Source organism: Camelus dromedarius, chromosome 22 (genome assembly GCF_036321535.1).
Source record: "Camelus dromedarius isolate mCamDro1 chromosome 22, mCamDro1.pat, whole genome shotgun sequence".
NCBI classification, from domain to species: Eukaryota; Metazoa; Chordata; class Mammalia; order Artiodactyla; family Camelidae; genus Camelus; species Camelus dromedarius.
In genome coordinates this window covers 26,150,516-26,165,856 of record NC_087457.1, presented here as the reverse complement: position 1 = coordinate 26,165,856, position 15,341 = coordinate 26,150,516, and the positions used below count along the sequence as shown (strand labels likewise).

General features: G+C 45.6%; 1 protein-coding gene across 6 annotated transcripts in view; it reads right to left on the bottom strand.

Moving 5' to 3' along the window:
• The window catches only part of ACSL1 (acyl-CoA synthetase long chain family member 1), a 55,823-nt gene continuing 40,482 nt past the window's right edge, over positions 1–15,341 (bottom strand). For 4 of the 6 annotated variants that reach the window (XM_031440310.2, XM_064477560.1, XM_031440311.2 and 1 more), the window contains exons 11-21: positions 13,183–13,260; positions 11,044–11,178; positions 9,541–9,675; positions 8,607–8,702; positions 7,631–7,703; positions 6,072–6,160; positions 5,035–5,151; positions 3,444–3,587; positions 2,134–2,235; positions 1,952–2,023; positions 1–1,606 (exon numbers count right to left, since the gene is read on the bottom strand). In XM_031440310.2, coding sequence (XP_031296170.1) covers positions 1,466–1,606; positions 1,952–2,023; positions 2,134–2,235; positions 3,444–3,587; positions 5,035–5,151; positions 6,072–6,160; positions 7,631–7,703; positions 8,607–8,702; positions 9,541–9,675; positions 11,044–11,178; positions 13,183–13,260 — 1,182 coding nt within the window. In that variant the 3' untranslated portion in view covers positions 1–1,465. Of the gene's footprint in view, positions 1,607–1,951; positions 2,024–2,133; positions 2,236–3,443; positions 3,588–5,034; positions 5,152–6,071; positions 6,161–7,630; positions 7,704–8,606; positions 8,703–9,540; positions 9,676–11,043; positions 11,179–13,034; positions 13,113–13,182; positions 13,261–15,341 lie in introns of all 6 variants that reach the window. The other 2 variants (XM_031440313.2, XM_064477561.1) reach the window with 2 other exon arrangements.

Sequence of the window (15,341 nt, the reverse complement as noted above, 5' to 3'; positions counted from 1 at the left end):
TTGAAATGCAGAAATATTTATTTTGGTTTCCTTCATTGTTTTTGGAAATTCTGTTTTGGTGTATAAAACATAGAAATAGCCAACACTTAAAGCAAACATTCAAAACCCCAGTGTGACAAATTACTGACTGTGCAATTAAGAATATACATATGAAGTTAGGCTACCAAATAGTGTTACCACAACGACAGTTCTTTAGTGCAAACCCTGTTGTGCTTGTAGAATTCACGTCTTCACATGTCCCAAAACAATTGCTTTCACTGTATAAATGACAACTCAGTTTAGTCACATGTGGCAAAGACTTGCAGAAAAGTGAAAAGCTGCTAATTTCCCAAATCAAAAAAAAAAAAAAAAAATCCCTTGAGAAATTAATCCCGGGAAATGAGATTTCCAGATTCCTACATGCTAGAGTTTTGGCTTGTCAAATACATTTCCTAGAAATCAGGTAGAATTATGAGAAAAGAGCATTTATTTATCACTGTCCATTTCAGTAAGTACCAAGTGTATCTACTCCCTTAATATTTTCAAAGACATGCCTTGCCTGAGAGTTTATTCTGGGGAAAAAAGCCACTTAATCACAACATACTCTCTTGATATGAAAACCACATTAAAAGACTACAGGTGGGCCATCACAGACAGAGCGACCACACAGCTGTTTGGCATCACAGTTGTGCATGGTTGATCCAGGTAATTATTTCTTTTTGAAATGCGTGTCTTCACTGTAGGGTCTAAGGCCGATTTTCTAATAACCCCTGGGAAAAGATGGAGGGAGGGCATTGGGACTGGAGAGAAGGGTCAGAGAACATTCTGCTCTGTGGGCGCCAGAATCCACCCGCGCTGGGGAGCGGCCATCTGAGACTCAGAGTGCACTGTTTTGAGTTGGGTCTGTCCTTGCTTCACTGGGAACCTTCTGCTCCAGCAGGAGTGACAGGGGTTCATCACAAGGGCTGTGGGATGGACTGTGAGATGGGGACGGGCAGGTGGCAGGGTTTTAAAAAAAAAACCCTCTGGTCCACTTGTGACGTCCTCCGGCCGGGATAGCTCCAGTTTGTAAGGGATGGCGCCCTCCAGTGCACGGAACTCTTTGGAGTAGCAGACAACTGGGGACTTACAGCAAGCAGCAAACGTCTCAGGGACAGCAAAGTCCTAACCCCTTGGTGAGCAAAACAGGGAGACAGAAGTTTTCACCCACCTTTTGAACTGAGGAAGTTGTAAATAACTTAGCACATTTATAGTTTCCCCTTTACAATTTTTTAAGGCTCATTTTGGAAATTGTATATATATCACCGTGAACATGGTCTGCAACGCGAGGTGACTGTAAGGCAGTGCTCCATCCCCTCGAGTGTTCCTATGACGAGAATGTGAACGCACGAGTCAGACAAGGATGCTCGTTCCCTACACCTGCCGTCGTCCAAGCTACCAGTGAGGGCGGCAGCAGGAGAAGACTGTGGAGAGCTCCCCGCCTCCATTAGACTTTGACGGTGGAATAAAGTTCATCGATCTGCGACCTGAAATAATTCCGAAGCTCTGGCCTTTTAGCCTTCATGGTTGGGGTCAGAAGGCCGTTGTCGATCGTGAATAACTCAGGGTGGAGACTGATGCCTTTGACCTGCAAATAAACCAGGCTGTTAAAGGAGGTCGGATGCCACCTAAGCACTTAAGCCTCCGAAGGGGTGAGGACCCTCTGGGTGGTCCAAGCCAGGCCCGGCTGCATGGTCTCAACTAAGGGCTGTGGCCTGTTCTTAGCACAGAACCAGGCCTGCTGCCTGACCTGTAGGAAGAGAATCCAGACCCCTGGTCACAGTAATCCCCTCCCCTGCCGAACCACCCCAGCATCCCTTCCGCACGGATGTCTTTATGTCATCTTGTCCTCTTCTATAACCTGCTCACGACAAACATCCTCAAGTCAAAAACCCGTCTTGGGGGAATTCATGCACTTGAATGGAAATCTTACTTGTTCAAATGATTTTAGGCCAGAATCCTTCCCGAGTCTCACCATGTCTTCTAGAATAGCTTTTCTGACATCCTAATAAGGTAAGAAAAACAAGATTCTTATCCCTGTGTTGGGAGTCCCTGCGCTTTGCACTTGGCGCAAAGGGACAATCAGGAGGCGGACTGCACTCCTCGGAACCTTACCTTGTTTCTGCACAGCTCTTCAAAGGAGCCTTGAAATCCTCTCTTCCGGGCCCAGGGACCTACTGTCTCAGCATCCGGTACCACAATTGCTATGAGAAACGCCTGTAACCGACACAAGTGAGTTATTACATTGCTCGATCCAGATGCTCTAAAATGCGGTTCTTTATTTTCTGTCATGGGCTCCTGGGAGAATCTGGTGGAAGTTTCAGATCCTCTCTTCAGAGCATATGACCAGCCCCAGGAGTCCATGGGGCCCAGGTTTAGAACTCCTGCTTCAAAAATATAGACAGCATCAGGAATTGGGCAATAAAGATCCGTTGGGAATCAAAATCTAATAAAAATCTTGATTTTTTACTTTTGTGTATACTTAAAACAGGGTCAAATAAGCAAACAAGGTGACAGATATCAGATAACTGCTTCATACAAAGAGAAAGAGAAAATGCGTGCAGATTCATTTTTTAAAAAATCTCCAATACCTCAGTCTTTCAATTTAGTGACAATGAAACCAAATAAAAATCAAAGGCATGGTAAGATTCCAGGTCAAAGAAAATGAGGTGCATCTTGAAAAAAAAACAGGTGCATTTTCTTATAAGATGAATTCTTCTAAAATTATTTACAAATCTTAAGATTTGTAGAAAGATTAACCCTCAGGAAACCAGACCCCCTTCTCTTCCTTACTTCTGTCTGTCCAATATTTTGGCAAATGATGTTTCATTGCAATATTGACCTTTGTTTTCAACTTTAAGTATATGTTGGCTCGCAACCAACATTTGCTCAAAAATGATGTAGGAGGCATATCATAAATAAGTTAGGTTCAGTATGTTTGGAAATTCTTTCTTATAAGATAATTATCAATATTTTGCCTCATAATTAAATCAGATGCTTATTTTTACCCACTCCCTAGTATCTTTATTCAGCTTCCCTTGGTATAGCAGACCACTCCAGATAAAATACAACTTTGGAAATTAAAGAGAAAAAAAAACTTTTCTGGATAAGAAATTCCAAAAACACGAGGTACAAACTTCCACTTACAAAATAAACGAAAAAAATAGAAATGCCAAGTAGTGAAAAGCAATGTGTCGACACAACATTCCAGCACGTCAGACACAACAATCAATTTCCACTCATCGCAAACTTCCCATCGCATTTATATATTTTTAAAAATTTTATTTATTTTTTAAATTATTTTTTGTATTGTTTAATGGAGGTGCTGGGGATTGAACCCAGGACCTCGTACATGCTAAGCACCTGCTCTGCCACTGAGCTATACCCTCCCCCACATTGCATTTCAAGGCCCTGACAGCACCTACCTGCAAGCTCTCTCCATGGACAAACACCTGAGCTACAGGTTCGCTTCGGAGGTAGATGTTTTCAATCTTCTCCGGAGCTATGTACTCTCCCTGTGCCAGTTTAAAGATGTGCTTTTTCCTGTCAATGATCTTCAAGGTGCCGTTCTGTTTATGGGGGGAGGGGAGAAGACGGAGGGGGCTGTAAGCCGGTCCACCCACTGGCAGTCGCACCCAGGCAGGGCATTTTCCCTGTACTGTCATTTAATCCTCATAACCTCTGGCAGGGCTCAGCTGTTGACCCACTTTACAGAGAGGGAAACTGAGGCTTGGAGTGATTAAGTCACCTGCCTCAGGCCTCTGAGCCAAGCAGACAGAGAAGGGACTCCAGAGGCCCATGGACTCCACATCACCCTTGGCAGCCAATCAGAACGCCCCATCACTCCCTTCATCTTAGCGAGCGAGCATCACTGAGTCTCACATCTGAACCAGGTACTGATGCATTGGCCCTGCAGCGGGGTCCAGCTCCTTGAGAGCAGAGATACCCTCCCACAGCGCTGCTCCAGGGCGGGGCAGGAGGGGCTGCTCCTGGTCCCCAGGGCAGGGGCTGTGGACTGCCTCCACAATGACTGTGGGGATGTGAGAATATCCAGAGGATGTGGCTCGCCGAATGCCAGCAGTGCCCACCTCTGATGACCAAACCCCTCACTCCCATCCTGGGTCACTGACGCTTCCCAAAGTCACCTGCTGGAAAGTTCCTAGGGTTCTCTCAGCCACGTCAGTTCTCTGTTTCCAAAAGGAGCCGACTGAGGTCCAGAGAGATTACCAGACATGCTCCTTAGAGCCAGAGCCAGAATTAGAACGGATACTTAATCCCTCCTGAGTCTGGAAAGAGGGACTTAATTGATTTCTAAATAGCTTGGGTATTCTGAAATCTGAATTAATTTGGTCAGGGGAGCATTTTTCAAAGCAATAAAAATTTTGGAGCATTAAACAGCTTGTATCTGTAAGACTGGAACAATACCCAATAATAAAAATTACATTCCCCAATTAAGTGCTTGCAATTAAACATAGTAACAACTTGAAAAAGCTTGAAAAAGTGGTTGTCACCACAACCAGCAGAAGTTGGTCAAACCTATGGGGTGACCTTCTCACACAAGCATTTCTTTACAGCAAACGGTTTGGTTCTGGGCTAAGTTCAAAGGAGCTGGCCGAATCTTCAAAGCACTCACCCTGTTTTTTTCTGAGAGGACAACCCTAAGAAGCATGTATGTTCCCAAATTTTCACCTGTCATACATTCCTGGCAGCCTACGCAATGCACCCCCAGACCTTAACCAAGGCTCCAACACCAAGGCCCAGCACTGAACTGGGAAAAGCCACACACAGTCTCTCTGAATTTCCAACTGGAAGCAGCAACCAGAAATGATGTCAGGTGTCAAGACAAAACACATTTGCTGCAGTTAAAGTGAAAACGCTACAGAAGGATGCAGGAAACGGGAGTGCTACGTTCCACCGCTTGGTGAGGAGGAAAGGGAGGGTGCCGCCGCCTCGTGGGAGCTTTTCATCCCCACAGTGGAACCAAAGCTTCTGCGAACAGGGGAGGTGACCACTTACTGGTAACCACTTTCCGATGTCCCCTGTGTGTAACCAGCCATCTTTATCCAGCACTTCTGCTGTTTTTGCTGGGTCCTTCAGGTAGCCTTGAAATACATTTGGCCCTTTCACGCACACCTGAAGAAAAAAGATTGGGAGGGAGGTGTGGGTGTGGGAACTGGAGGAAGGTGGTCAAAAAGGACAGACATCCACTTATAAGACAAGTAAGCACCAAGGACTTAACTACAGCCTGGTGAGTAGAGTGAACACAGCCATATGGTATATTTGAAAGTTGTTAAAAGAGGAGATCCTAAGAGTTCTCATCACAAGGGAAAAAATATTTTTATTCTTTTTTTTTGTCTCCATGAGATGATGGATGTTCACTTAACTTGCACAGCGCTGGGTATCAATTATCTCTCAACAAAACTAGAGGGAAAAAAGATGTTTTGTTAGGGGCACTGACTGGGGCTTATCCGGGGGTGTGTGTGTGTGTGTGCATGTGTGCGTGTGCGTGTGTGCGTGTGTGTCGGTCTGTGTCGGTCTGTGTGTGTGTCTGTGTGTGTGTCTGTGTGTCGGTCTGTGTGTGTCTGGGCCCTGAATTCCCTGATCCAGAGAGAGCAGCCAGAGCCCACTGGGACAGAGCCCACTGGGAGCACCTCTAATGGCCCCACTTCAAGCTCAAAGCTGCCGGAAAGCCCCATAGGGGATGGAATCACTTGAAGTAATGGGCCTTCCTCCCACTAGCCAGGAGCTCACGAATAGGCCTCGAGGGCACTCAGCAGGCGGGAAGTTGTGCCCCAGGACTCCAGGCACTGGAGCCCTCAGATCCTCCTGGGCCCACTTCCCCACTGGGCCTGGCAACAGAGGGCAGGCGTTCGTGCCCCTCTGTCCACAGCACTTGAGCATCAAACATAAAGGGAAGCCTGTCCAACTCCAGGATCACAACCCCAAGCTCACCAGCTTTCCGTGCAGCTGTGCTGAGAAGTGGCCCTGCGCCTGTCACAGCCCTGGCACTCAGAGGACCCCGCAGGGAGCGGGCGCCACAGGGTTTCACTCACCTCGCCCTCGCCCTTGGCTGCCAAGTAATTCATTTCTTCCACGTCGACAAGCTTTATAAGGTTGCAAGGCATTGGGGCACCAACATGGCCTGTGTATCAAATACAAGAATGGTCACTCCTAATGCGACGACTGATACCCTTAGGCCAAATTATTTTTATCGAAAGCAAGCCTGCTCATAATGAGCACAGCCGGTACACACCTCTGGTTTCAGCATCACAGCCAGTCTCCCCTTTCCCAGAATACAGTCAGAAACATTCAAACATCTCTTTGGGACCTTCCCTAAGTTTGATGCTCCAAATTATTTTTCAAAGTAGAAATGATCTGGTTGTTGATTTTAAGGATTTTAATGAATACCTGGAAGCAAGCTTTCTAAAACTTGTACCTGGTTCCCATGATCTGATGGCTTTGCTCATTTTTGCCCCCTTTCCCTCATAAGGACGTGATGTCTGTGTTCTCAGTGAGTGCCCACCTTGAACAGTCATGGTTCTGACACCGTGGCCTTATTCCCTTGAGCACTGGATGCACATGTTAAAAGTTAAGACAAGACGAGGCTTCTTCTTATAGCTCACCTAACTCTTGCCAAAGGGTGTTAGGATTGGGTTCTTTTCCCAAAACAAAAATAACAGAAATTAGGTAAGTTTTAAGAGTGTCGCAAATCACTCTTCCTAGCTTATTTTAGCTTAAAGAGGTCACTGTTCCAAATTCTCTAGCTGGTGAGGCACCAGGGATTAAAGATTAAACAAACACCATGAGGCAGACTGCTAGTGCCAATCCCAGCAGAAATATGCTACTGGAGTTCTTGACACTGGAATCTATGTTATTAGATGCTCATAAGAGTGATACAGCAAACAAATCAGGGAATTTACCTATCAGTGTGGAACGCACTACTGGCGTGGTAAAGGGGAAAGCGTGGAAGTTTCGTGGTCAGGCCTCGGGTGGGATCCTGGCTCCGAAGCATAAGGCTGCGTAAGTTCTTATACGTTATTTACATGCTTTTTAGCCAACAATCAATCATTTCCTCTCAGAGGTACCAGGGCTCATCTCTGGGATGTTGGGATGAAACACACATAATATACACCCCAAGCACCTAACACAGAACCACAGGTGCACAAGTGATGACATTGGTGTTTGTCCTCCTGTTTTTCCTTTTGGGAAAAAGGATTTATGTTCATTTCTCTCCATAGTCTCAACGCCTAGTTCAGCACACAGTGGAAATTTAATTAAAATGTACCATCAAGTAATTAGACCCCAGTTAATAACTGGGAAGCTCTGTTGGGCCAAACACTATGAACCTGGTACAAACGGCGCCATCTCTAGGTGTAACGTTCAGGGTAAATCTCTATTGCCACCCACCCAGCTTGACAGACAGAGCCTTAAAAATCACATCCCACTCTGCCACAAGAGACACTGTCCATGGGGCTCCAGGTTTATAAGACTGCCCCGAGCCCTTATCATTTGAGACACAGCACTAGTTTAAGTTGATTGATGAACCAATGATAACTTCCAATAATCCCCATGTGAACTGTGCAACCCCATGAGGAGAGCCCCGCCATCGCACCTGCCGTCCAGTCTCCAGCCACAGTCAGGCAGCACCCGGCGGCGCACTCGGTCTGTCCATAGCCTTCGTAGAACTGGGTCGCCAAGAGATGGAACAGGAATGAGAGGGGACAGTCACACCTCTGCCAGCAGTGCTCAGTAACTAAGTTCCTCTTGCTTCTGGGTATCAGCTGACTGATGAAACCTCAAAGCTTTCTGTTTGGTAAACTCTTCCCAAACACTGCACCCAACATCCTCGCCCCCTACACCAAACGCCAGCACCATCCACGTCCATTTTCTACATAACCTTCCGGGGCCAGGAGGGATCGCTGAAACAGGTCACACTGCGCACAACCCACCCAGGAAGGCACTCCCTCCGTCAGCTCACCGCTCACCCCACACACGTCCCACTTGCCACCTGGTCTCCCTGGCTCCCCCGCCTTCTCGAAGACAGGTTCTCTGCATGGTTTGCAAGTAAGCTTATCATGACCTATTCCTGTGCACTCGTGCCTGACTCTAAAGACATGTTTTGTGCTTTGCCCTAGAGAAAGCTACTCAGGGGTGGACACAAACGCATATTCTGCCTGGGGTAAAAGATACATATGGAAGCACCTCATTTCACTGCGCTTCCCGGATACTGCGTTTCTTACACATCTGTGTTGTCAGATGATAGCATTTCAGCGATAAAGGATTTTAAAATTAAGGTATGTATATTGATTTTTAGACATAATACTATTGCACATTTAACAGACTATAGTCTAGTGTAAACATGATTTTTATATGCACTGGGAAACCAAAAAGGTCATGGCACCAGCTTTAGCGCGATATTCGCTGTGCTGCACTGGTCTGCAGCGTCTCTGAGGTCTGCCTGTACTTCTTTCTCCAAACAACCTAGGAACACCGCAGTCTTCCAAAGAAAAATGAGGCACACACAAGGAGAATCAGAATGACTCCTCGAAAGCAGATCCCTGGGCAGGACTGCAGGGGGGCCAGCTCACCTGGCAGCCGAGCGCGGCTCTCAGGAAGGTCAGCACGGTGGCAGACACGGGCGCCGCTCCTGTGATCATCAACTTCACTCTTCCTCCCAGGCTTGACTTGCATGGCAGGGAGAGGGGAGAGGATGAGGGTCTGGCGGCTGGGAGTCGGCCGGCTCCTCAAAGATTCCTTCTTGGAACCTCCCCCCACCCCAACCCACCGGCTCCTGGTCTGCAGGCTGTGCAGAACCCCCAGCGCACGGGGCAGGCACGGGTGTTCAGAAGGGACACCAACTGGAGTCTGTGTCTACCCAGAACTACTCTATTCATTCTCAGCCGGTTTGGAGAAGAAAGGAACACCTTTACGTGCAGGTATTTAAGGAATTAGAACGGGGGGTGGGGGTTGGGGGCAACTACCACATTTTGGGAGACATAATATTATTTCATATTCTTTTAGCACTCATGCCTTAAAAAAATACCTCAAGAGTGATACACTTGCTCCAGAAAAGTGAAGCAAATGGAGACTCAGAAAGGCTATGCTACCTGGCTTCTTCTCTGCCCTCAAGAGCCACCACACCATCTAGGTTTATCTTGGATCCTGAGCTTTAGCTGATGGCTTTGTCCTTAGGTAACAGAACTGCACCAGGAACTGCTTCTCTCACCTTCTCTTTTTAAAAGAGCCCTCATACAACACAGGGGTAGGGATTAAGAGGTGCAAACTCTTAGGTATAAAGTAAGCTACAGGGGTACGTTGTGCAATGTGAGGAATATAGCCCATAGTTTACCGTAACTATAAATGGAGTATAATCTTTAAAAATTATGAATTACTACATTGTACAGCTGTAGCTTACATGTTATACATCAACTATACTTCAATTAAAAGAAAAGAGCCCCCATAGAAAGTCTGAAACCCAAATCAGTTTGCATGACAAGTGACACCTCTGAGTCAATGTGTCACCTGTATTTTGTGGAAGATCAGTTTGTCCCACAGGCTGTTGTTTCGAATGATGCCGCTGCGAAGCTCAGCCTCTTTCCTCTTGGAGGCAAAGTCCAACAGCCATCGCTTCAGGGTGGTGTTGGCCTGTCCAAAAATCTAATGAGTCAGGAAACAAGAAGGTTTCACAGTGAGCAGGAAGGCGAGAATGAAAAAGCCTGATAATAACAAGTGCTGGTGAAGATGTGGAGAAACTGCAGCCCCCATCACTGCTGGGGGAACGTGTCACGGTGCAGCCGCTTTAGAAAGCAGGCAGGCAGCCCCTCAGTTAAACACAGTTACCGTGTGACCCGGCAGGTCTGCTCCTAGGTACATACCCGAGAGAATGAAAACACACATCCACACGGACACTTGTCCGTGACTGTTTATAAGTAGCATGACTCATGATAGCTAAAAAGTGGAAACAACCCAAATGCAAATGCCAATCGATGGATGGATGGATGGATGGATGAAATGTGCTACAGCCACGCTGTGGAGTATTATTTGGCCTTAAAAAGGGATGAAGTACAGATGCAGCTATGGCACGGATAAACCCTGAAAACATGTTAAGTGGAAGAAGCCAGTCACAAAAGAATATTGCCTGATGCCATTCACATGAAAATCCAGAACAGGGAAATCTACAGAGTCAGCAAGTAGATTAGGTCTTTGGAGGGTGGAGGAGGTAACAGGGTGGAAGATGACTGGTTTCTTTTTGAGATGATAAAAATGTTCTAGAATGGACTGAAGTGATGGCTGCTTAACTCTGTGAATGTACCGAAAACCTTTGAATTGCACACTTTAAATCGGTGAATTGCATGTAGTGTAAATTACACCTCAACAAAGGTGGTTTTTAAAAAAAGAACCATTAAAAAAATGAGAAGGTTCTCACTGATGACAGAAGCCATGCCTCAAAACAGAGTATTGGAACTGTCGAGTCCAGATTCATTTCTGAGACTGCTCACAGCACATGGGTCCTGCCCTGGCTGTGCGGTCCAGGCGCTAACGGCCCACCACCGCGGGGCTGGCCTCCTCTTCGTCCCTGGCTTAGCTTAGTCAGTCTCTCAGTGTGGCTAAGGAAGCAATATTTTACATGTGGTGGAGCTTTGCAATTTATAACGCCATTTCACAGTTCTTATTTTCATATGATGCAATTAGCAATTATGAGAAGGGGACGGAGTAACAGTCCATTGTACAGATGAGAAAACAGAGGCTCAAAGAGTTTATTGTGAAAATAAAACCACCTCTGCCTTACACCTGTATTGTGCCTTCTGGTTTACAAGGTGAGTTCATGTGTGTATCCTCTTACAATTCTTACCCACAGCTCTAGGAGGTAAATGGACTCTGGTTTTGCAGAGGAGTATCCACAGTTCTGTGACACTAAGGGCAGTGTCCACGGTCACATAGAAGGGACCCACTGAGCCCCACTCACACCTGAGCCTCAGACTCAAGGTCCCACTCTCAGCCCCCTGCTCTGCGCTTAGGACTTACTCGGTCAAACATCCGGTTCAGCAGTCTGGGGACCACAGGAAAGACAGTGGGTCTAAGTGCCTTGAGATCATCCATAAGCAGCCTGATATCTCCTTGGAAAAATCCTATTTTAGCTCCGTGACACAGCATTGCACACTAGAGAGGGAACAGAAATACCCAATATCTCACCATCGCAGCGGGTGCTGCCTGACACACACACACACACACACACACACAGACACACACACACACAGAGATACACAGAGACACACACACACACAGACACACACACACAGACACATACAGACACACACACACAGACACATACAGACACACACACAGACACACACACACATACAGACACACACACACAGAGACACACACACACACAGACACATACAGACACACACACACACAGACACACACACACAGGCACACACAGACACACACACACACACAAAGCATCAGCTTCAGCATTTCACACCAGTTTCCAGAAATCTTAAAGATCCTAAACGTAGGGAGCTTTTAAAACAATGTTTTTGTGTCCTCCCAGTCACTGTCCACCATGGAACTGTGGTATTTCTCCTGGTCATCCTGAAGACAAAGGAGCTAGTGAGAAACCAGAGAATGTGTTTTTTTTTAGCGATGCTCATAGAGGTTCTGCTATTTTAGCTCCATGATAAATATCTGCTGAATGAATGACATGGTATTAGATAATCTAAGTATTTTTAGCCTTCCAGAAACTTTAGGTCTAATTTATTCTCAAAATAAAAACTTAGCTACTTGCCGACAGTCCCAGTTTTTTATTTTAGATTCCACATATAAGTGATATCATACGATATTTTGTCTTTCTGTCTGACTTACTTCACTTAATATGATAATCTCTAGGTCCATCCATGTTGCTGCAACCAGCCTTTTAAAGTCTTGCTTATTTTATTTGAATCTAACTAAACATTTCTGACAAGTCAGAATATGCCACAGCTGAGACGCTCGTCCATCCGTCTCAGAGGGGTCTGCAACCAACTATAATTGTGCCTGAATTTTTTCCTGTCTGATGCAAACTGCATTGGCAAACCACAGGCACTTGACAAAGAGTCTGCCTGTTTTAAATTTCAAAAAGAAAGAGAGATTCAAGAGATGATGCAACGGAAGTACAAATCATCTCAGGCTTGAAAGCAGAAACCACTAGAAGGGTAACACCATGGTTTATTGTTTAAAAATTTAAGCCTGGAGGCTTTTTGTTCAGTGTGGCCTGCTTCCTGGGCACACATTGAAAACCACAGTGAGGCACCTATGGTCCACTGTCAACTTCATCTGAGCTCACTCTGTGGACTTGAGGTCTCCTGGGGTGTGCAGGCAGCAGAAGCGCCAGATAGAAGATCCCTGAGCCCGTGGGGTAAGTAAATCCTACAGGGCAGTGGCTAATCAGAGGGTCGGTTCCTTATCAGTCACTCCTCTGGCTCCAACACCTAGCCCAGGGCCTGCAGCCTGGCTGGGGCTCCCAGAACATTCTTTAAATGAAGGAAAAAGTGTCCAGCGTTTCTCCTATGACACAATCCAAAACTGTCCAAGAAGGAAAAAAGATGGTTCTCGGTCAGTTTTTAAATTCGCCACACGGTCGTGTGCGAGGACCCCAGCGGGAGGTCAGCTGAAGATCGTCCTGCTTTTCCAAGGGCACTTAGAACACTGGTGAGAAAAAGGAGTCTTAAGCCAACTCATGCCTATGGACAAGCACGCCCAGAATTAGAGACTTCTTACAGACCAGAAGCCTCACTGCACTTTGTGGGGTGGGATTCATAAAAATTCTACATTCACAGCTCATCTTTCCGAACTCATGCCTGTCTCTGTATCTTTCAGAAGTCTGAGCTTGTAATTTTAAAATGAATAATTACAGTTCATGTAACCGGATCCAGAAAAAAAATTATACTCTTTTAATTAATTAGTGGTATTTCTAAAATGGGGCTGAACAAAGAATTCTCTATGGGGATGACGGCCTGCACACGCACACTTACCAGCATTAATCTCTCAAACATGTGTGCAAGCGGTAAAAACGAAATGTGTGTGTCACTGGCATTCAAGGCAAGTACTTTCTGTAAGACACAACAACTTAGCAGAATACAAACAAATGAGCAAGCAATCAAAATAAAACTCAGTGCCTACCTCTACAACTCTCTCAAACATATGGGCGAGAGGCAAGAAAGAAATGAGAGTATCATCTGGGGTAGGAGTGAAGACATTCTGTAAGCAAAGACAGCAGCAAGCAGAAAAGCATTAGGATCTCCAGCAATGTCCCACTTTATTTCAGAGCACGTAATCCCTCACTGCTAAGGAGAAATGGCTTTGGCTCACTCTCTGCAATTATTTCTCACCAAAGAGTAAAATGCAAAGCAATACTTCAATAAATTATTCAAACAGAGTGGAGGTCACTCCTAGCGACAAAGTGAATCCACTGAGGACTTGAATCAAAATGAGGAAAATGTTGCCCAGATTGGGATGGCCAGAGATTACGTGCTCTAATCATTTAGATTTTCCAAGATACAGTACCCCACTGCCCGGCAAGCTCAGTTCCACAGTAAGGTAAGAAACTTATTTCATTCCAACAAAAGACCAGCATCTTATGTTGTAAAGGGAGAGGAGGAGGAAAGATAAGAGAAATTGGATTCCCAAGCCCCTTTTATTTATAGCATAAATGCATTTTGAGTATTTTAGTTTGATCAACATTTCTACCTGAAAACCCTGCTTGACCCCATAAAAAATAGCCCCATTTGTTTAACTCAAGCTCTGACCTGGCCCCAGGGGATTTGCTTGACCATAAAATGCTGATTGTGACAGGTCTGCATCTCGAGTAAGTGTGGACGTCTGGTTTCCATTTCATAGCTAAGAATGGGCTTTGCTTAGGGTCCGGGCACAGTGAGGGATGCACACAGAATGTTCCTGTTATTAATATAGAAAATTCTGGCCAAAAAAGGGGCTGCCAGCAGCAGCTGTGGCCACACCAGCTAAGAAATCAAGGCTTTGTCAAGCTGCTGAGGGCGCGATGCACCCACTTGAGAGCCGTGCCCTCCATCCCCAAAGTTGGGCCACCCTTCGTAATCATGCATTCACAGGTGAGAGCACGAGTCCCGGGCCCTGCAAGCACGTGATGTACCCATGTCACGCTGTCATCTCAGGGGAGCTTTATTCAAGTGTGGCCTGCATCTCCAGTAGCACTTGTCAGAAGAAGAGTGCTACATGCTGGGAAACCAGCCTTGTCAACATCTACACTTTTCCAGTTTTCTGGCTTAGGTCAAAGAAAGAATGTGTGTGAGCAGGACTAGAAGTTTTACGAAGTTGAGAATGCCCCCTGGTAATATTATTTTAATATTAACATTAATTGTAATCATTTACCTCAATGTTTTACGCAATGCTAAGTTTTCTTTGAAGGTCAATGAGGTAATTGCATTTTAAGGTTTTTTTTGGAAGGCCAATGAAGAAATTAAAATTTCACTTTGATAAGGTACTAAATGTTGAACTCTGTTTAGAAAGTATATACCAAAAAAGGCATTTAGAACTAAAAGCGAAAATGAGATCGACCTTCTGCAGCCACCAGAGATGCCCATTCTCCAAAACCACTAAGCACAGGCTCCTGCCACAAAAGTTAGAGCCTACAGAGCTCTCCCAGAAACACAGAATTTGCAAAAACAAATTCTATAAAAGTGAGCAAAAGATAAGAGGGGAAGGCATTCACTATACCACTATTCTATAAAAAGGCAAGTTTGAAATCTACCTTTGGTGTTACAGACGGAATTGTGACCAACTCTTCCCGCAAAGTCATACACTGAAGCCCAAACCCCCAATGTGACTGTATCTGGAGACAGGGGAGGTCACTAAGGTTAAATGAGGTCATCAGCGTGGGCCCCTGATCTAATAAGGCTGATGTCCTCATAAGGGAAGGAAGAAACACCAGAAAGTTCTCTGTGGGCACGCAGAGGTGAGGCAGGGTGAGGAGCCGGCTGTCTATAAGCCAGGAAGCTGAACTTGTTGGCACCTTGATCACAGACATCCAGCCTCCAGGACTGTGAGAAAACACAGGTCTGTTGCTCAACACCCCTCCCCCCCCACCCCCCGTCTGTGCTCTTTGTTACGGCAGCCTGAGCAAACTAGGACACTCGTAGCACAAACTTTAAGATTACAGGAAACAACTAAAGTTCGAGGCTTTAATCCTTCTTACAAAGCGGAAGTCAAATCAAACATAATAAATAATAAAAGTAATGATAATTCAAAATCCTTCAGCAGCATGTTAACATTTGTCAACTTAAAGAAATTAATTCTTTTCCCCA